The sequence below is a fragment of the Talpa europaea genome (assembly GCF_964194135.1).
Source record: "Talpa europaea genome assembly, chromosome: 9".
Taxonomy (NCBI): domain Eukaryota; kingdom Metazoa; phylum Chordata; class Mammalia; order Eulipotyphla; family Talpidae; genus Talpa; species Talpa europaea.
Window position 1 is genome coordinate 36,155,521 of NC_140076.1, and position 21,474 is coordinate 36,176,994.

The following is a 21,474-nucleotide window of genomic DNA, read 5'->3' on the forward strand; positions in this document are numbered from 1 at the left end:
CCAGGAGGTCTCCACCCCCTCAGGGATCTGCCTGAGATCACAGGCTAATAAGTTGCAGAGCTAGGTTTTGAATTCAGGTCGAGCAGCTGCTTCTGGCTTCTGAGCTGCCAGGAACCGAATTTGACAGCCACTGGCCTCTGCTTGTCCTGTCAGCTTTGCACCTGATTCAGCCCTGGACCCAGAGTGAGGGGACTGCTCTACTGGTAGCTGACAGAGGGTTCTGGAGGCCACGCAGCACCCAGCTGCCTTTGGGAAGCCAGTGTATTGGCATCTGTGTATGTCTGAGCCTGCACATTCTCTCTATCTCCTGGACTCACCCAAGTACGACTCTCCCAGATGGCCAGATTGCACATTCAGCAGGATCTCTCAGCCAGGCTTCCCTGCTCACTTCCTTCCCTTTCTCCTTTGCACACAGCCAACTCCAGGCTGGGTTAGGGCTCCTGCACCCTAAGGCCCTACGGCTAAAGTGACTGTGCCTCCATGACAGCCTGTTCCACCAACTGTTACTTAGGCAAGTCAAGACAGGCACTGTAAGATAAGACTGAAGACATTGTAAAAAAATTAGATTTTCCCCCTTGATGACTGCTTTGATGATTCTTTTTGAAATATACTTTCAAAACATGTTTTTTCACAATTTTTGATGCCTCTACTTTGCTGGCACTCTAAAGTATCTCTGGAATGTGCCTATTGGGTGTTTTTGCCTCAGAGTTGGAAGCAGACAGGAAAAAGAAAAAAAAAAGGATCTATATTGAGCACCTACTGTATGCCAGGCATGTGCTAGGTGTTGGCAACTATAATAGCAATCACACAAATAATATTTTTAAAGTTCTTATCATAAGAAGAATAGTAAGAAGAAATGATCTTAGATAGCATTTCCTGCCAAGTACTATTCTGAGTGATTTTGATACATTAAACTACTCTCCCAAGAACCCTTTGAGGTAGGTACTATGACTAGCCCCATCTAACAGTGAAAATCCCATGCCGTACGAGATAGGCACTAACCCCCGCCCCCTATTTTAGAGATGAGAAAACTGAAGTGCAGGAAGTATTGACTTGGCTGAGTCCCTCCAGATGGTTGGTGGAGAACAAGCGTCACACCAGCTCTGATTAACCCCTTCTGCTGATTTATGAGGAAACGCCCCACTGGAAAAGTCAACCCCTTTGACTCCTGTCACTTAGACTGTGGCAACTCCTCAGCTTGGAATTGTGAAACCCTGCATTTCCCCTCCATTCCTTCCCTCTTATATAATCCCAGCACTGCTGTCATTTGGGGAGCCGGTTGTTTTAGAACCCCTATCCTGGTGATTCCCTTGATGGCCATCTCCAGTAAACTCCTGTGTGAAAAGCTATTTCTTGTGGTTCAGTGTTTGGCTTTCTGGGTACAAGTAAAAGACCCAGTCTGGTCATTTGCATTTCTACCCAATACAAAACTATCAACTCTGGATGAGTCCTACTTAATTGCTTAGCACAGGAAGCTTTATACAATAACCAGGAGGATTGTGTGCTTGTTTTCCAACAGAGAGTTCTTCTAAGCCCTGTGGAAAAGGCATTTAACTTTCATGCTTCAGGCTTTTCCTGTGCCTATTAGATTCTTACTAACTTCTGTCCAATCCTCTGGCTTCAAATCTCACACAAAGGCTTTGCACATAAACCAGGCTGCCAGCCTGCTTGGGATGCTGAACACTATCAGGGAAATCCCTGTGGAAAGGTGTCTCCAGACCTCACACCTCTGTCCTGCACCCTGTCCTGGTCCATGGTCATGGAAGCAACTTAGATAGAGACTCAGAATGCCTCCTCTTCCTATCTTCAGGAAGCCAACAACTTGTTGGTATAGTTTAGGTAAAAGCTTGCATAGTCAGGATTCAGGATTTCAATAGGCTGGAATGCTATTTAAAACAAGATTAAAATTGAATGGGGGAATACATAGTCCTGCACTTCTGTTTTTATTAAAAAGAAAGAAAGAAAAGTTCAATTGCCAAAATGCTAATCTGGAGAAATCTGACTTCACAACAATTCATACGAAGACAAGAGGAGGTCTGGGGAGAGCCCATGTCTGACACTCCAGCTGTGCGACTGCAGGCACACCACTCACTTTGTCTGGACCCCACATTGTTATCTCAAAGTGAGACTTGAACTAGAAGTTTCAGAGGTCCCCTCCAGCTTGAAAAACAACTGTATGATTATACACACACATACACACACACATATACACATATATAGTTATGATTATATATTTTATAATACTCATACATTATGTATATTACAACCTGTGCTCTAGGTCCATACTTCTCAAACATCAGCATGCACACAAGCCACCTGGAGATCTTGTTACAAAATGCAGGTTCTGGCTTGGTAGGGATCTGATACCACATTTCTAACAAGCTCCCCAGTGATGCCAAGTCTGCTGGTCTGAGGACCACACTTTAAATAGCATGGCTCCTGTTGGTAATAACTAACCCCTGCTGCATTCTTGCTATGTTCTGACCACAGTGTCTTACCCGCATTATTACATTTAATTTTCCTAATAAGCTTGGGAGTAATTACTATCATTGCTATCAATATCCTAATTTTCTAGATGTGGAAATGAAGGTTCAGAGAGGTAAGGGGATCTGCCTGAGATCACCCAGCTAATAAGTTGCATAGCCAGGTTTTGAATTCAGGTAAAACAGAGCATATGCCCATAACAGCCAGACCACGCACATATTATGCATTTGGATTTAAGCCACGTGTGGCCAAGGACAGAGGAAGCTAATAAGAGAGCAGCAAGATGAATAGACCAGCACGTTTTTGCACTTATTTCCATGCAATGAGGATCAACCCACAGAGGTAATGCCCCCTGTCCCCCACCCATCCTCTGGAGTAGGTGAAAACACTGATTCTGTTGCCTGATTATGAAGGTTTGAAATTCTAACATATTTGCAGGTACTTAAGTGATGGATCCTTCACTGTGGGGCGGTGGTGGCTATAACAAAGGGAGATTTTAGTTCACATAAATGATTAGAGCAGAGGAGAGATGTTTAATCCTATTAATGAATTTGATAATTGGCCTTCTGCCCCCAATCATTTCATATTCTGGCTTTTGCAGGGTCAGATTAAATGGAAGCAGATCCAGGGGTGGTTTGAGATGGAGCTAAAAGCATTCATTCAAGGCCTGCGGAAGGTTCCCTTGTTCGGTCTGGCTAATGAGGTGCTTCGGTTTATCCTTGAATGCCTTCTCCCCACCCCCACACTCCCAGCTCAGCTGTTCCTCCACTTGGGCGCCTCAAACAAGGGAGGGGGTTGGAGTGGTGGTGAAGAGCTCAGGATCTGGGATGGGCCAGAACTAGATGCTGTTTTCCACAGCTGTGTGACCCTGGGCAAGGCACATCCCTTCTGAGATCCTCAGTTTCCTCATCTGCAAAATGGGACCATCAGACCATCTGTCCCTGTTAGAGAGGAGGTTAATAAAACAGCACAGAGGTGGGCACCTGGCACAGAGTGGAAGCCAGAGCTACGTTAGGGATTAGTATTATCAACTTGGCAGATGATCTGCATTTTCCCATCTCACAGCTGAAGATTTCTTTCATCATCTAAAACCGATGCTTCCCATATGAAGCACCAGAGAAACTGCTTAGGGTTCAGTGGTCATGGTTGTAATGGTTCTGGGTCCCAGAGGGATGGAATGGGGGACCATAGCTTGAAGCAACAGAGGTCACTGAGGTGCCCCAGTCATTGCATAGATGGGTCAACAGAGGATGCTGGGAACTGCCCTGAGATCTGACAAAAGGCAGCAGCAAAATCACCCTAGGAGAAGCACTGTGTGCATGACCTCCTTGAACCCTCACTTAATCCTCTAAGGGAGATGCTGTCATCACCTCCATTTTACCAAGGATGAAACGAAGGCTAAAAAGTTGCAGAGCAGGATTTTGAACACAAGTCTGTTACTATAACTTACTGGTCCTAACCATTATGCATTTTGCTCTGGCTCCTTGATTTGAGTTGTGTGGAGCCCCCATTTGCCCCACTGTCCCAGTGAGGTTTTCAGTTTGGCTTTAAATAACAAGAATTAACCTAAAGTCCTGCTGGCAAGGCATGGGGAGCTAGTGCCAGCACAACTGACTGCACCTATTTAAAATACTGAAGGTGACCTATTTAAAATACTACCTGGAGGGAGATGGAGAATTTAAACATAAGTCAAGTTTCTCTAAAGGTCCTGAACTCTCAGACTCTCCTCTCAGTGTCCTCTCTCTCTCTCTCTCTCTCTCTCTCTCTCTCTCTCTCTCTCTCTCTTAAATGCTATTCATTCTCTGCCTGATAAATGGCAACATCAGCTCCAGCACTATTATGCAGTGCCTCTCCCCATGAGCAGACCTGGATTTTTCATCTGCATCACCATATTCCTGCACTACTTGAAACTGTAAGAACAGACACCTAGTCCATCCATCCTGACCTCCACACAGTCAACATCCATCAAGTCTGAACCCAGTAGCAGGCCTGACAGAAAGCCTGGAATGAGACTCATTCCCTGAGACCTACTTAGAGAGATGAATGTATAGATCCATAATTACATAATGTTCAGGATTGTTACAAGGGGAAGCAGCAACAGCTGTAAATGCAAGGAGTAGGGGAGAGAGCTACTCCGCCTGCAGGAGCCTGGGAGGGGTGATATTGAATGAGATATTGAAGGATGTGTAGGAGTTCACCAGGTGAATGGGAAGGCAGAAATGAAGGGAGAGTGGGAAAGCTGCAGTGTACCTTAGCCAGAAATAACACAGGTGAAGCCAAATTCAAGGATTCTTGACGGGATTGCTTAGTGAACAAATATGTGGGTGGACAAATATGGTTCTTGATCTCACCCAGGCAAGATAAAAGTGAATCTGAAATACAAAGTAGGCCATTCTAGGTTAGCCCTCACTTTTATTTTTGGAATAAATCAACAAAAGAAGTTCCAAATTGCCCCACCTTTCCCAAAGATACCATATACCTGTTGGTATTTAATAACAAGGACTCTTCTTGACTGAATTTGTAAATTTTGGCTTTCTAAGAATCACTTGCTACGGGATCACTATTAATTTTCTCTTCCTTCCAAATTTCACAGACTGGGGCATAGATTTGGGTAGCATGACTATTTGGCTTCCTTATTAATTAGTTAACTTAAGGACACATTCATTCATCTATGCACTCATTTCTTCAATCATTCCTTTTGTCATTCACTTGATCCTTCATTTATCTCCACATTCATTCACTCATTGATTCTGTCACCCTTTCAATCATTCATTATCTCACTCAAGCATTCACATACACACTCACATGTTCACATACACACCTACAGAGCATTTATTGAACAAAACCCTTCTAGGTACACAGAGGTTCAAGACCTGGTCTCTTTCCAGGCATCAGGCTGAAAAAAACCCACCAATTTTTGGCTGTAGTCCCTTCACTTCCATTTCCCTGTCTTTTTCATCTCCCTCTTTTCATTCACCTTCAAATCCGCTGAGTTTTGTCTGGGAATGAAGAACCAGAACTGTGTCTGGTGCTGGGTGTGAGCGCCCCATACTTTTGAGACTCTCAGGGGCCCTGGGTATAGGAACACTGTTCTCAGCACTTTCTTGCTAAATGGTAAACAGATTCAGTACATTTCATGGACAAAGCCAATTGAAAGCCAACAGACCAAATTACAGAATTCATTCCACACTGAGGACTAGAAACTGAAACTCCAGCGGGAAGCTCACTTTTCCTGCAGGGTCTGCAGATCTAGGAAATAACAAAAAGTGGCCAACCACTCCATTATTTATAATTTCCTCCAGAAAATATTTATTGAGTACCTACTATGTGCATGAAACCACATGGGGACTATGAAAAATGATTCAGACAAGCTCCTCCCAAGAAACTGATACTCTGGGGGTGGGTGGGATGTTTGATACCTCCATCCATTGCCTAATGTAGAGCATGACTTGAGCATCCTGAGAATAAACCCTATAAAAGATTTAGGAATTTAGAGATGGGTGAAGTCACTTCTCTCTGGGAATTGGAGAAGCCTTCCTGAATGTGGAAAGAGCTAAGTAAGGTCTTGGAATGTGGGTGGAATTTTAACTATTAGACAGGGAGGTGGGGGAGAGTAATACAGAAGGATGGGCAAAGATACAGAAACAGGTTATCCCAAGGCACAAATGCCTCTACCTGTGTAGGTCTATATTCCTTTTTGTGAGAAATAAGCCAACTGCCATTTCCAAGGCACAATGACTTTCCAAAGGTCCTTGAGTCTAGGATGGTATGAAGGCAGGGCTACTGCTTCTCTCTACCTCTCTGCCTCTTCATGGCCTCCTAGATCTCTCCCAATTGCACATGCTGCCCCAATGAGTAGATCCCCAACCCCAGCCTCATCAAGAACCTTCTACTTGCATAAATTCTCCATGGTGCTAACTGACCTACGTGAGAGGGTACCAGTCTTATATTTGTCTCCAGTTTGCCACATGGCCTCAGAAAATGCGTTTAACAGCCATGAGGTTCAGTTTGCCCATCTACCCAAAGAGCAGTCCGGCAATCCCAAATTCAGCCCTTCGTGTAGGTTCTGAATGCTTTCACTGGGTGGTGGGAGAACTGCTAATCCAGCCACCCCTGCCATGTGGATTATTTCCTGACAGGCAAATCTCCATAGAGATGGCCTTGATCTGGAGCTGTTCTCCCTGAATTCTTTCCCTCCACAGGCTCAGCAGCTGTACCAGCATCATCATCCTCTGGTGACCCCCAACACCCCAGCCCTTCTCACTCACCCACACATTTAAGCACAAAGGAGCATCCTTGGTGTTATAAGCACGTACAAAACTACTGGAGCTAGAAATTCTGCCAGGGTCTGGATGCAGAAGCTAAAACTCTAAGTGGGACTTTTCCCATTCTTAATTAAAGACAGATTTAAACAGAGAGAAGGGCAGGAAATTAAAGTGAATGCTTTTATTCAGTGCCATAGCCCTTACATTACTTTAGACTTCTGCTACCTTCAGGAAGTTCTCCCTAAACTCCGGAATTGGCTCAGTATGTCCCTTTCTCGGCACTAGCCACATAGAGCTTTTGTCCTTTTTTATTTATGTTTCCAAATTATATATTTGAAACATGCGAGGTACTCATGGATATTCACTGAGCAGGCTACGGTGTTTGCAGAACCAGCCACAGAGTAGAGGTCAGTGGGGACAGACCAGAACCTGCCTGCCTGGATTTTTGTTTGTTTTATATCGATGTTTAATTTTTTAACTTAGTAATTGTGCATATTTTATGTAAGAAAATGTCATTTTTCTTAGGAAAAGTACACTGAAGTACTTTGGGGTGAAAGTTCACCCAATGTTGGGAAGAAATATGTTATTCTTATCTCACCTACATATAAAACACATTTTTCTTTCCAGAAATCATTGTATCATTTTAACACGGATGTTATGATATCACATAAGAAAATGTATCAGTGTATGTCTGACTGGGTTTTGGATCCTCTTGACCCAGGGCTGGAAGAGGGCTCTAGAAATGAGCTGCTAGGGCTCTTGTGACTGCTGTCAGGGTGGTCTTACTCTAGACGTGTGGAAGTCCTCCATACAGTTGTAAATTCAATAGTGGCTAAAATTCGCTGACCACAGATTATGTGGCAGAACTTGCACTGAGCATTTGATTTGCATTATCCCTGAAATCCACACAACACAATAGCTATTTTAAGATGGTAACTACTACTATCCCTGCTTCACAGTTGAGGAAAACAAGTCTTAGTCATACAGCTACTAAGTAGAGGAGACTGGATTTGAACCCAGCAGGGAGACAGATCCCTGAGTTGAAAATCCCCACCACTCTCTTCCAACTGCTTCTAATTAGATCTGAGCCTGTTAGCTCAGAGATCCAAGCAGCACTGCTAAGAGCATCCACAATAAAAAGCTTCAAATTTGAGAACCGAATGGAACCTGACAAAATGTCTAATGTACCTTCCTCTTTTGACAAGGGAAAAACCAAGCCCCTGAGGGGGAAGGGACCCTGCCAGGATGCCATCCTGACCACTAGCCTCTCCAACCGGTTTCTGAGCTGCCTTCCTTTGCAGGAAATGTCCTTTGCCAACTAACATTCCACCTACCAGGATGGTAAGATGAGACTCTGCCATGGGGCATGTGCCTGGGGGGATGCAGACAGCGACAGCCAGTCCATGTAGGGCATGTCTGTCCCAGAGGCTTGACCACTCAGGGGTGGGGTAGCTTGTCCTGGTGGCGCACCCAACAGCCCTGGACCCACCATGAGCTCAAACAGATGCTGTGAGAGTTCAATGAGGAAAAACAGTAAAAGCACTGTGCTGGACACACAGGAGGGGCTCACTGAAAGCACACCCCCGCTTTTCCTTCTTAGAATTTTGAAAGAGAAGCAAAGAACATTGAGCATTGGGAATTGTTCGGGAATACCCAGGGTGACCTGGAATTCTGTATAGAAAGGGGATGGTGGATGATATCTGCGTAATGTCCAAGCGTAATGTCCTCTTAATCTTTGGTCAGTGCTATGTGAGGAGCTCTGCTCTACCCTTCACATCCTCACAACCCCCTCCCCTGAGTCCCTGGCTGCTGCAGTCCACACAGGGTGTTAGTGAGGTCCTCCCTCTACTTTTTGCATATCCGGTTTCCCATCGCAAGCCAGTATTCTCATCCATTTTGTGGAGAAGAAAACTGAGGCTTCGAGACTTGAAGTAGCTTGCATGGAGTGACAGAGAGAGGGAGAGTGGGAACCAGGATGAACACCCACCCAGACTCCTCTGGTCTCCAACATCTTTCTGTGACACCTAGCTGCCTCCCTGGAGTGCCACGGGCATGGAGACTATTTTAAGACAGCCCTTGCGATGCTTGTCCCCAAAGGATTTGGGGCTGAACTTGTCCCCAGTCAAGCAGTATCCAGGGATCTGAGAAGCAGGGCTTTGAATGCCTTAAGTCGGGACTTGTAGACCTGTCCTGTGCAGGACTGGCTAAAGGGCAACCAGTCGCTTCTCTTATTGTTCCAGGCTGCAAATGCCAACCAGCTTCATTACCTACGATCTTCACACAGAGATCTTGTTTCTTAGTATTTAGACAGTCTTATATATCTGGGGAATGGGTCAGATGCTTGGACCCTTCCAGGACAGAGAGGGATGCAGAATCCCCTAATCAGTCGGGCCAGACCAGCCACGTCCTAAGAGTAGACTTGTTTGGTATCCGGGGTCCACCATTATCCTAACACAGATCACTGGCTGGCATAAGGGGCAGGAGTTCTAAGCCTCACCTGTAATCAGATTTGGGGCTCCACTGGCAGAATCTGAACCTTTAAAAGTGTCAGTTACTTAAAACCCTTCCACCACTCACAACAGTATTTGAATATTAAACAAAACAAAATCCACCACTTTTTTCCCCCCTGACTACATCTGGTCTCTATATTCAAACAACCAACTTTGTAACTGCTGGAGAGGAGGCCTGCATCGTCCCTCATGGCGCAACACATGTTTGCCCCAGCTTCCCCAGAACCCACTTGACAACTCTCCTGCTGGTGAGACTGGGCATGTCTCAGTCTGGAGACGGCAGCTACAGAACACGGTCTAGGCAGGAGGGATTCAAGGATATTATGCTTTCTAATCCTTGATGCCAGCTCACTTCTCTGCCTCGATACCTTGACAGTGTCCTCAGCTCCCTCCCCACAGTGTCCAGAGCAGAGAAGCACCCTCCTTTGATGCCCTGGCTCTGAATGACTCCCAGAGCCACCAAGATATGAGCTCTGGGAGTTTTACCACCTGGCAGTAGCTGATTCCTTTTGGCTTGCAGAAGATTTTGGGGGGTTGGGGGTGTTAGACCGAGCACGCTCTCATAGATGATGGATTCCTGGGTCTGCGCTGGCATTGCAGCCATGGAGGAGTATGTGAGCACGCCTGCTGGGTGCCCACAGTGGCACAAATGCCAACCAACATGGGACTAGGAAGAGCTCCCCAACATTTCCATCCGGACAACTGAGCCGACCCCACCTGTGAATCTGCCCCAAGAGGGGTCCAGTGGCCCCTGGGGCCAGAGCCACTCTGGCACTCTTCCCGCTGGTTTCTTACTCCTTGGGATACAGGAATCAGGCTCTCCTCATGGAGAGGGTGTTCAGGCAAAGGCAGACAGGTCGCACACCCCAGTTCAGCACCCCCAAACCCAGTCAGGGGAACAAAAGGAAGAAGGTGGCTTACCTTTAGAGGGTCGCCTTTGTTTGGTTTGCAGAGATGAGAAGGTGCCCATGACAGCCCCCATGGCAGCGAAGACTTGCTTGCGACTTGGGACCCGGGGCCCTGCCCCTTCCCTCCCCTCCCCTGGAAAGAAATCAGTGTGGATAGACTACTCCGAATTGGAGGAGGAAGAAAAGCACCCGGCGGCTCGCCTGCAGCTTGGTATTCAGCGAGCGTGGGGCTGGGGCACTGGGAGCCTTTCTTTCCTACAGCCCCGCACATGCACTGACTCACAGGGCCAGCCGCTCGCGGCGAGCCTGCGGAACCGGGCTCCGCCGATACCCTCGCCAAGGGCCGAGGACGGTGCCCCGAAGCCTGCCAGGCGCTGGACAAGGGGCCGGCGCGCCCGCCCGGCCGAGGCTCCCGAGCGAGCGCCGCGTGCGGTGCGGGAGCCGCGCTCCGCCCGCCCCTCCTGCCGCACGCTCGACTCCCCTCCCCGGCGCTCGGGCTGGGTCTCCCGGGGCCGAGTACCAATCATGAATGAACAGAGCCGCGGACCGCGCTGAGCCGAGCGCAGTGGAGCTGCGCGCCCGCCCGCGTTCAGGGCCAGTCTGAGTGGCGCCCAGAGCCGCCGGCGGGTAACCACCAAGGGGCGGGGCGGGGGACCGGGGCTGCACAAGGGGCACCCCTGCACAAATCGGGGTGCTGAGCTCCTAGACACACAGACCTGGGGTTTAGCACCTGGCTGGTGGGTGGAGAACAGCGGGCAGCAGATTGCTCCCAGGAGAACGTCGTGTGTGTGTGTGTGTGTGTGTGTGTGTGTGTGTGTGTGTGTGTGTGTATGCGCGCGTGCACGTGCGTGTCCCTGTGTATTGTGCATTATTTCATTTGACTTAAAGGGAAATTTTATTTAATCCATCACCTGAATTCACCGAGTGAGAAAAATGCCAGCCCCACCCAGCCCCACACCCAGCTGTGAAGGAAGGTGCCCCTTCTGCTCTTCGAATGCCAGGGCCACCTTCTAAAAACAAAATATTGGGGAGGCAGTAGGTGCCCTCGGCTACTCTGGGCCCTGACTTTCTCTTTTTCCTCTTCTTCCCTCCCTCTCTCCCCGCTCCTCATTCTCCTTCCCCCCAGTCACCACCATCACAAGAATTTATTAACCTTCAACTCTGGGGTAGGGTGTGCAGGAGCAATGGCTGAATTTAGGAAGTGGTCTGTCTGCTCTGAATTCTCTTTTCATCACACAGGCCCCATGTTGGTTTCAGGACTTCTGCAAATGGGCTAAGTTTGGATCCACCCCCTGTGGATTGCCTCAGCTGATAGGGGCAATCAGCTGAAATGCAAGGTTTATTCCCTGAAAACCTAAGCAGGAGTTACACCTCCCCCAAGACATAGCTGCCTGGGTTTTCCCCAGATACCATGTTTGCAGGTCACAGGGCTCTCCAACATATGGCTTTACAAATACTCACGTATACATAGTTACACAAACATATGGACACAAGTCCCTTAAGCCCACGCAGACTCTGACGTCATACACACAGACTCACAGCCCGTAAGACACCTACAGGTGCATTCATAGGCTTCCCCATAAGATGCAGACCCACAAGCACACAGGCGCCCCCTCACCTCTACACACATGCACAGTCAGCACAAAAGGCTTCATAGTCACCCACATTCCTACAGGCTCAAAGCCACACAGGCACACAGTCATACCCCACAGATACAGGGCCCCTCTGAAGCTGTTCCCCTCATTTCAATCCATTAGCTGAACTTTTAGGGACACAGCTGCCCTTGGCCAGGGCCCTTAGATCATTTTCTTTATCTATTTGGCACTTTATGCTGTCTTAATTCCCAGCACATGTCTTTCAGTGCACAGGGGAGGTACGCTTAATAACACAGCCCCTTTCATTCAGTTTGCTGCCTAATCCACATCACCGCATATCCTATGGGTTGGGCAAATTCTGTCTAATAGTCATCAAAAAGAGAGACTGAGGTTTACCAGGGGCAAGAAATTTGTCTGGAGTTAGTCAGGATGTAGAACTCCAACTGAGATTCCAGGGCTCTGTCATGCTTCATGGATGCCTTCCTGTTGGCAGATGAGGGCACTGGGGGCCACTGAGTTGGCGAGATTGTCCGGGTCCATTCAAAGCCACAGTTCAGGTCTTGTATATACCCACGAGGCCTGTGATCCTGGAGGATGGAGCGGTAATGGTGGGGGTTGTGCCTCACCTCCCTCTTGCCTTCCCTGCTTGAGAAGAAGGGTGTGGAGGGGGTGATGCTGATCACAGGAGGGTCAATGAAGAAGGTCAGGAATCAAGGGACAAGGAGTCTTTTCTGGGGGGGTGCCATTCCCAGGCTCTCAGATGGCACCAAGCCGCTTCACCTACAGGGCCCTACCAGGCTCCACATGAATTAAATGACTAGGACCAGCACTTGAGATTTACAGTCCTCTTGAGAAGCTAAGTAGAGATGAACTGCTCCATTTTACAGATCAGAGACAGTGAAATGCCTCTGAAGTCATTATTGACTAGCTGCCTTTGAGCAGTGGGAAAAAAAGTGAAGTCACCAAGATAAAGTCCAAACTGTAGAGCATGAATTATGAAGCCCATTTGAAGCTTGGCTTCATCTACCAATCCCTGGGCTCTCTGCCACTCCCTTTGAGGCTCCAGCCACACAGGACCTCACTGTTTTTCAAATGTGCTCTTCCGTGGTTGTGCTTTGGGGCCTTTGCACATACTGTTCCCTTTGCCTAGAATGACCCTCACCTCTTTCTCCATCTGCCAGCTGCTGCTCACACTTGGAAATCTACTTCAGTTGTTGTCTCCAGGAACCCTCTGGCCCTGAGTTAGTGTCCCCCTGGGGCTTCTCACAGCATTTGGGGTTCCTTTCCTTGGGAACACTCCACTGTCCCTTTCCTTGTCTGTTTCTTCCTAGCAATTGTGAGTCCCTTAAGAATAGGAACCACTACTCATTTAGCCCTACATGGCTTATCCCCTGGTATCTGGTGGGGGGCAGTCAGTCTATGCTGAGTGAACAAATAAGTAAATGAATAAACTAATTTTATTTTCTAGTGACCCCATTAAACAAAAACTGACAATTACCAGATCATCCTTGCTTCTCAAAGGAAGAAGTACACTCTCTGAAGTAGAGATTTACTCATTCAACAAATATTTATCTGTCCGTATGTCTCCCATGCACCGGTTATTTACAGGTGCAATAGCTTGCTCATTCCTGATGGTGTGTGTGGTGGAAATGATGTACAGATAAACAGGCGCACACACAATGCACTATATGATATTGCAGACATCACAAAGAGATGCTCTCAAAGAACTCATCTAAGTAGGAATACATGGTAATTGAGAAAGAAGACAGCAGACTCCCCCCCTGCATTTTTGGGGCTTGCATCAGAGAGCTGAGAAGTGTTTTGGAAGAAGAGGGAGCCTACCATCAGCCACCTGACTGCAGGATCCTCTGTCCCACTGCCCCGGAATGATGCACTCACCAAGCCCATTTTATGGGGTCCTTCCAACCTGGGCTTCAGTGACTCTGACCCTGGAAGGTGGTGCTGCATGCCAGCTCTCAACCCTTCCTCCTCCTTGCTCTTATGGATGGGATGTTGGTGTCTACCCTGAAAAATTAATATGTTGAAGCCCTAACCCTCCAGTGTGGCTATATTTGGAGATGGGGTCTGTTAAGGAAGTAATGAAGTTACTTCCTTAATAAAGGTTGCTTTGAGGGTTACTTCATAAATAAAAATAGGGCCCTGATTCAATAGGATTAATGTCCTTAATGTACTTATAAAAATGGACATAGAGAGGCCACACTCCCATGCAAATGACAAAGGAAAGGCCATGTGTGTGCAGAGTGAAGAGAAGGCAGCCAACTGCACCCCAAGTCGAAAGCTCTTGCCAGACTCCCACCCTGCTTGGCATCTTGATCTTGGACTTCCAGCCTCCATAATCAAGAGAATATATTCTTTGGTTGTTCAAGCCACCAAATCTGTGTCACACTCCCAACACACACTCCCAGCACCCATAGGTGCCCTCAGAAGACTCAGGGGGCACAGTTTTGTGGTTCCCATGATGTGAGCATCCACCTCCTAGGGTGCCCCCACGAGGCTGTTCTGAGAAGAAAGGATGAGACTATCAGAGGCCTCCAGGAATCCTGTTACAACATGCACTATGTTTATGTAACATACAAGCCATGTTTATTCATTTCCTCCATCCCTCCCTCCTGGCTCTTTCCATCGAAGATTCTTCCCATCCTTGTGGGTAAGGCAGTTCACTGAATTCCCAGCACACATGAGGGCAGCAGTGTAGAATAAGAGCCTGGATCTGGGTTGGGGGCAGCTAGATCTAGGTTCAAGTCCTGATTATGCCCCATATTATATGCATGACAGAGTCTGATGAGCACTTTCTCTGAACCCCCTCTCACCTCTGTAGGCTGCATGAGTCCCTGACTCAGTGTTGCTGTCAGGAGAGGGAAGCTCATGTCTGCAAGGCCCTTAGTAGGTGCCTGGCACACAGTGTGTTGGGTGATGGCGCCTAGACAATACTGCCACCATGGCCATGGGCCTGGCATTGTGCTGCCCTGGGGCGGTGTAAAACCTAGTCAGCCACAGCCCTTCCCCTGGCTTCCGTCTTTGCTCTTCATCTGTTTTATAGGAAGTCTATTCTCAGGGTCCCCATCTGGTATTAAAAGACTCAGATTAGTTAAGGAAGGGAATGTGGTTGGCACCTGATTATGTGCAATTCAGCACTACTCTAGCTGCTGTCTTGTACCATTTCCCAAATGTTCCGCCTGCACAAGTCTGGCCTCCTCAAATAGACTGTGAGCTTTTAGACAGCAAACCATATACTTCCCTCCCAGACCAATCCACCACAGCTTTGTCTGGCCAGGACATCTAAGGGCTCCACAAATACACAGAGATGGATCAGGGTAGGGAAAGGACACCATCCTTCAGCCTGGGTTCAAGCCACCTCCTTTCACTAACTGTGCATGTGGGCCTAGGGGAAGAGTGGTGAGCAGGACCCTTCAAGGGTTGGTGAGAGGGTGGGGTCAGATGACACAAAGGGAAAGTCCTTTGTTTCCGTGAAGCACTCTGCAAATATCCTTTATTATTATTCACTCATAGGCTCATTCATTCATTCATTCAACAAAATATTTGTGAAGCACCTTCTACCTGCCAGTCGCTATTCTAAATCATGACTCAGAATTGAGCAAGAAGACAGCAAGCATCCTGGCCCTCAGGTTGTTGGCCATTTAGGACTGAAGACAATCAAATCCTCTCCTCACCACAACTTGTATCAGGCTAGAATAGAAAGAGAGGGCGGGAGAGTTTGGGCTAGGGTGGGAGAGGGAGTGCTCAGAAAAGCCAGGTAGGAACCTTTGCAAACTACCAAGTGACGTCCTCAGTACAGAGAGATCTGCAGAGGGCAGGGAAGTCAGGTTTCAATGCAGGCTTTGTTTTGCGATCTTGAGCAAGTTCTTTAACCTTTGAAAGCCTCAGTTTCCGCTTATCTATTTGTGATATACTCTCACCAGTGTCAGTCACAGGATGAGGTCAAAAGTGGCAATGAGAACAAAAATGTCCGGCACAGGGTCCCCCTGTCTGGAACATGGTCCTGACCCAGAAAATCCTAGCTCCATTCTTCAGTTTCTCCTTTGAGCTTCCTTTGCAAGTTACTTCTTCCCCACCTCTCCAGGAGGAAAGAAAGTGCCTCCCCTGGGCCACATGCTAATGCAGCAGGCATGAGCTCATCTGTGGAGGCTGATCATACCTCTCGAAGGAGCAGGACCAATGCGGTCTCAGGGGACTCAGGGGAAGCCAGGACACAGGCCCTGCCCTCCAGTCTGACAGCAGCGCTGCTCCAAGGATTCTCCCTTTATGCTCCAGTGCTGGAACAGTCTCCACCAGGGGCTGAGATGAGTTCAGACAGAGTGCAGCCACCCACGCAGACGCCAGCAGCAAAGCCCTTTCAAGGTACCCAGATCCAGAAAGGGGGGGACTTAGTGCACCTCAGAATTCATTTATCCACTATCTGAAGCAACTTTTTGTGTCCTAGAGACCAGAGAAGTCAGGCGGGCAGCACCAGGCCAGGCACAGAGCAGGTACTTCATGATTACTGATTAAATGGCTCTCTGGCAGAAAGACAGATGGAAGGAGGAAGGGTACAGAAATGGAAGAATTCAAATCTGTTCACATTTAAGGATCAATAAGACCTGTGAACCTTCTCCCCCCCCCAAAATAACCATGCATACACACACACTCACACTTTGCATACACACACATTCACACTTTGCATACACTTTTATGGTACTCACGACTCTCCCCAATGAAGCACACCCATGGGTACCTGATTAAAAAACTGTTCTAAGGAGCAAAGATTATAGTGAGGGATTTGATCCAGTCATTTCCTAGTTATGTGCCTTTAACTCCTTTGAGCCTCAGTTTCAACATTTGTAAAATGGGGATAATATGTATACTTATTCCTTCAGATTCTTCTGAGGGTGAAATGAGGAGATGCATTCAAGCACTCTAGCACAGTGCTAAGCTGCTTGCAAGACCTCCTGAAAAGAATTGAGCACCAGTGACATTGTCACCAACATCATCCACTCATTCATTCATGATTTAATGAGTGCTGCCTGCTTATCACACCATGAGCTAGGCTCTGGGGTTGCCAAAGTGAATGCTTACCGGCTTGGGGAACTCACAGAAGAAGGAGGCAAAGTGTAGGTAAAAGATTTATCTTAAGAGCCCAGATTTCACCAAGAAATGGTGGGGTTACCTCTCTAGCTTTGTCCCCACCAAAATCCTGGGGAGAAATTTGAACTCAACAAGTTAGTAGCTGATGTCAGCTCTGACCGGCAAAGGTCAGGGCAGGGGCTGGTGGAAAACTCAAGACTGGAGGTGGGTAGAAAGGGTTGGGGCTGCAGAAATGGAGGTGAGAGTCATGGGCAGAGCAGGGCTGAGCAGAGTGGGGCAGCCCTAGGGAACTGCCATAGTGGGGTGAACCAGGGTGGACAGTTGACACTGAAAAGGCTGGGGCCATAGGCCCAGAAACCATGGCAGAATTTCTTGTCTTTCTAAGGTTTGTGCAAAACATGGATCCATTATTTCCTTGGGGAAATGTCCGGAAGTTGATTGTGTTCACCACTGCTCCCCACGCTCCTCCTACCATTTCTTCCTCTCAGGTTATATAATAACTACATGAACATATTGAATTCTTACTACATGCCTGGTCCCACTGAATCATTTGTATACTACCTGAGGTAGGTGCTCTCATTATCCCCATTTTATACATGAGGCCACCAAAGCACAGAGAGGTGAAGGGACCTGCCCAAAATCACAGAGCAAGTAAGTGGTGGAGCTGGCCTTGAGCTCAGATGGTCTGAGTCCAGAGCCTGCACTTCTGGTCTAGACCCAAGCTTTCCTGCTGTTCTTGTGATTGATTTCTTCTAACACCATTTCTCTTGGGAGGCAAGAATTCACAGGGGACTCTCAGGTATGGTGTAGCATGTTGGAGCCAAAGGACAGATGCAGAGGGAGGTTCAGCGAGTCCTAAATATGACTGGCGAGTGATGCTCAGAGCTGTCCTCTTTGTGCTGGGGGCTGCAGCCATGCCACCAGCCTGCTGGGATGCACACGGGTATGTTTTCCTTCAGTGGCTTCTACAGATGGAAGGCCCCTGGAGGAAGTGGGCAGGGTGGGAGGAGGGAGCAGCAAGCACATGATGAGTAGTAATAATGCCCGTGATGAGCGTGCCCCTGGCCCTGCATGCCTGGCTGAACCTGTCAGCAGCGGCTCTGCTCCCAAACTTCTCAACTGTGGCTGCGGCAATTGGAGCCTGAAGAGGGGAGAATCTGGAAGCTGGGAGGAAGGAAGGGAAGGAGGGAGGGAGGGAGAGAAAAGATTTGTGTGCCATCTTCTGAGGATGGACTCTGGGACAAGCCTGCAGAAATGGGGCAACTGAAAACTGTAAGTTAAGATGTACATTTCTTCTGCTATTTCCTGTGAAACCTGTGACATTCACTGCCTGGGGCAAAGATGACACAGAAACCCCTGAGCCATCTTCTTGGATCATGACTTACCATGGTTCTGGGGAAAGAGTGCAGACCTGGAAGAACATGGACTCAGAGAGCAGGACAGGGGTCAGTCTTTGACCCACCTCAGGTGGAGCACTGGGCAGGACTGAAGACCTAGACTCAGTGGAATCTGGTGACCAAGGAGACCCTGCTAGTTTCCCAAGTAGAGTACACAAGGCCCCAAGTCCCCCTCCCAGCTAGGCCAGCACTCTTGCGGCAGGAGTGTGGGACACCACACTAGTCTGTCTTCTTACAGTGGGGTCCTGAGGTACGTCTCCTGGCCAAGACTGCAAGAAGAATCTCTCCCCTGTACCCAAGAAGGCGATGCCCCAGAAAGCTCCAGAGATTCAGGAAACATTGGTCCTAGGCTGGGGAGGTAGGTGGCACCTGGATGGCTCAGTACCACAGGAACCAGGCACCTGGGGCTCCTGGAAGGGACAGGGGGCACACCAGGGGGCCAACCCACCCAGCAACTCAATGCTTCATAAGGCCTCAGAAGGAAGTTCAGACTATACTAGGGGTATGGGGTTGACTGAGTTTTCACTTATGCTCCTCAAGAAGAATAGGAATTTGGAATAAAATTAAGTTTAGTTATTTAAGAAATAAGCAAAGCGACATGTAACACACCAGAGTAAGTTGCGTGGAATTCTCGGCTACACATACAAAAATCAAGACAAACTTGATGGCAGGTACTGCTCTCACCTCCATTTTCTAGATTAGCAAACCAAGGTCCAGAGGTTCATAGAGGTGTTGTGCTTTGTCCAATGCTACGAAGCTGAACTGTAGAGTCAGGGTTTGAATCCAGTCTTGTCTGTCTTCAAAGTCCAGGCTATTAACCACCAAGGAAAGAAGGTAGGAGTGGGCAGGGAATAGAGAACGTACATCCAATCACCAGGAAGAACAGATGCAGTGATGGGGAGATGTGGAGTCATTCCCTCATTCTCCCTCCCAGGATGATTACCCTGGGCCAGAGGAGAGTGGTTTATTGGTTAAGGACAAAAGGGGACATGGGCACAGAAGCTGGCACAGAAGGAGGGAGATGCAGGAACACCCACAGAGCCATTATCACCTGGTGCAGAGAACACCACTTTCTCCCAAACACCCTGGGAGTCCCCTTCCTGAGAGACCAGGTAGCCCCAGATGGAGGCTCCCTTCTGTGGCTGCTACAACACTGCTCTGACAACTTCAAGATGATTTCTGTTTTCCCTTCTTGCACTGGGCTGGCCCCTAGCAAGCAAGGGGGTTGGGCACTCAAGCTAGTGTGAGGGGCTGGGGAGGAGCTAATTGACAGTCCAGGGCTCTCTTTCTCTGGGCTGGAATTTGCATGGTGCATTAGTATTCCTGCCCGCAGCTCAGGGCTGTTCTGGATGGAGGATGCTATGCAGATGAGCACTGAGCCTGGCGTGCAATGAGCACTGGATGCAGCTTGCTAGGAATCAAGGTTAGTGAGTAAAAGGAGGCCAAGGAAGGCTGCAGTTGAGACTGGGGCTCCTCTCCCGGGTCCCACACTGCCAGTCTCAGAAGTCTGCAGTCTATAATATATGAGCTCCTGGCCAGTCCCTCCAAGGATTTGGCCAGCATCCACTAAGCCCCTGCTCTGTCCTATTCATTGATGGAGTCAGAGATGCAGAGAGGTGAGGTGGGCTCAGTCCTGGCTGTTTGGAAGCTCACAGTCCTTTGGGGATAGAATGGCATAAAAACCATTTGAAGATAAGGGGAGCGCCCTTGGCAATCAGCTAACAGGCCACACTGGCTCAGAAACAATATTGAATTCAACCTGGTATGGCAGGGAGGGCAGCGAGGCAAGGCTTTACAAAAGAGGAAATGCTGGAACTGGGTTTTGAAAGAATAAGAATTTGCCAGCCAAACACCACTCTAAACATATGACTTCATTTGGGGAGCTTCCCTTTAAGCAGATACATAGATGCTACAGTCTCTATCACTCATAGTGAGGCCCCAATGGACAGAGCAATGCAACATGAACCCCACTTACAGATTTCCCCAATGATTGGTGGACTTAACTGGGGAATGCACATCCAATCACCAGGGGTGACTTAACTTGATAAAACCTGTGTGTGATAAATGATTGAAGTGAGAATCTCTGTCACCCAGAAACAACTGAAGTTTCCAAAAGATCTCCAGGGATGGAAGTTTCTTGGTTTCTATATACAACCTGATCCAGCATTTTATCATGCCTACAACTAGTCTCATCAACACCTGCCAATGTCTCGTCTATGTCTGCTAAACTGAAGAGCTTTACTCTTAATATTCTAGGAAGCAGGGAATGGAATGCCTTGCCTAAGACCATGTGGTGCACCTTACCAGAGCTACATAAAGTCCTGATCACCCCAAGGTAAGCCCCACTCCCCCCAGCGTGAGGGGCAGTTCACAGTGGGTGGGGGATATGGATATAATTTCTATGGCAGACACTGAATGACTGAAATGAGGGGGGAGGGGTGGCTGCGCTTGGCCAGATGGGAGTTGACCTGCAACCCAGGCTCTGATTTTGAATGTGCGCATCATCTCAAGAACTCAGAGAGATTCTCCTCAGAAAATAAGATCTCTCTTAGACTAATCAAAGCTAAAAAGGTCTTTATATGCCTCGTTTCATGATGGCCCTGGAAAGGGAAAGAGGTTTGCTCAGGAAAACAGAGGGAGAGAGCAACAAAGTTGGGACTATTGATGAAGGGCTCTAGAAATAGTCTTGTATACTTTAAAGTACCAAAAGTTAAGCCTCCCTCATGGTGCAAGGACTTAAGTCTCAGCACTGAGAAGCTATCTTCAGACACCACAGCGGGAGTTCGATCCCTGGCCAGGGAGCTGAACCACATGGCGCATCAGACCTCTCCTGTCTCAGCTGCTGCTCCCATCATCAGTGTATTTCGATCAATCTGCCTGTTCTGCTCCCCACTCTGTCTCTGGTGAATCCTCTTACCTCCCTGTACCTCTGGCCTGTACCCCAGTTCTTATATGCATGAACAAACAAAAGTTTTTTTTAAAGTAAAAAAACAAAGTACCAAAAGTTGTTCACCTCTCCTGAACCAGAACCCAGTTTACTCTTGGCTTACTCTGAGGCATCCTGGGCACAGGAAGACCTCTCTGTCTCAGCTATATCTCCTTCTCTTCACTGAATTTCTCTCACAATGAAATAATATCACATAAAGTTTAAGCTAATATCTAGAGGAAGTTGGTACTGACCTGGAATGCAGACTAAGATGTAAATGACTGAT

At 48.0% G+C, this 21,474-nt stretch overlaps 1 protein-coding gene across 4 annotated transcripts in view; it reads right to left on the minus strand.

Moving 5' to 3' along the window:
• KCNIP1 (potassium voltage-gated channel interacting protein 1) overlaps window positions 1-21,474 on the minus strand; it is a gene marked incomplete at both ends in the record, with an annotated part of 340,104 nt that overhangs the window by 196,958 nt on the left and 121,672 nt on the right. For 2 of the 4 annotated variants that reach the window (XM_084241588.1, XM_084241586.1), the window contains one exon: window positions 10,181-10,241. The exons of the other annotated variants lie outside the window; for them this stretch is intronic. In XM_084241588.1, the coding sequence (XP_084097714.1) occupies window positions 10,181-10,241 (61 nt within the window). Of the gene's footprint in view, window positions 1-10,180; window positions 10,242-21,474 lie in introns of those variants that run through there. 4 annotated transcript variants of the gene reach the window in all.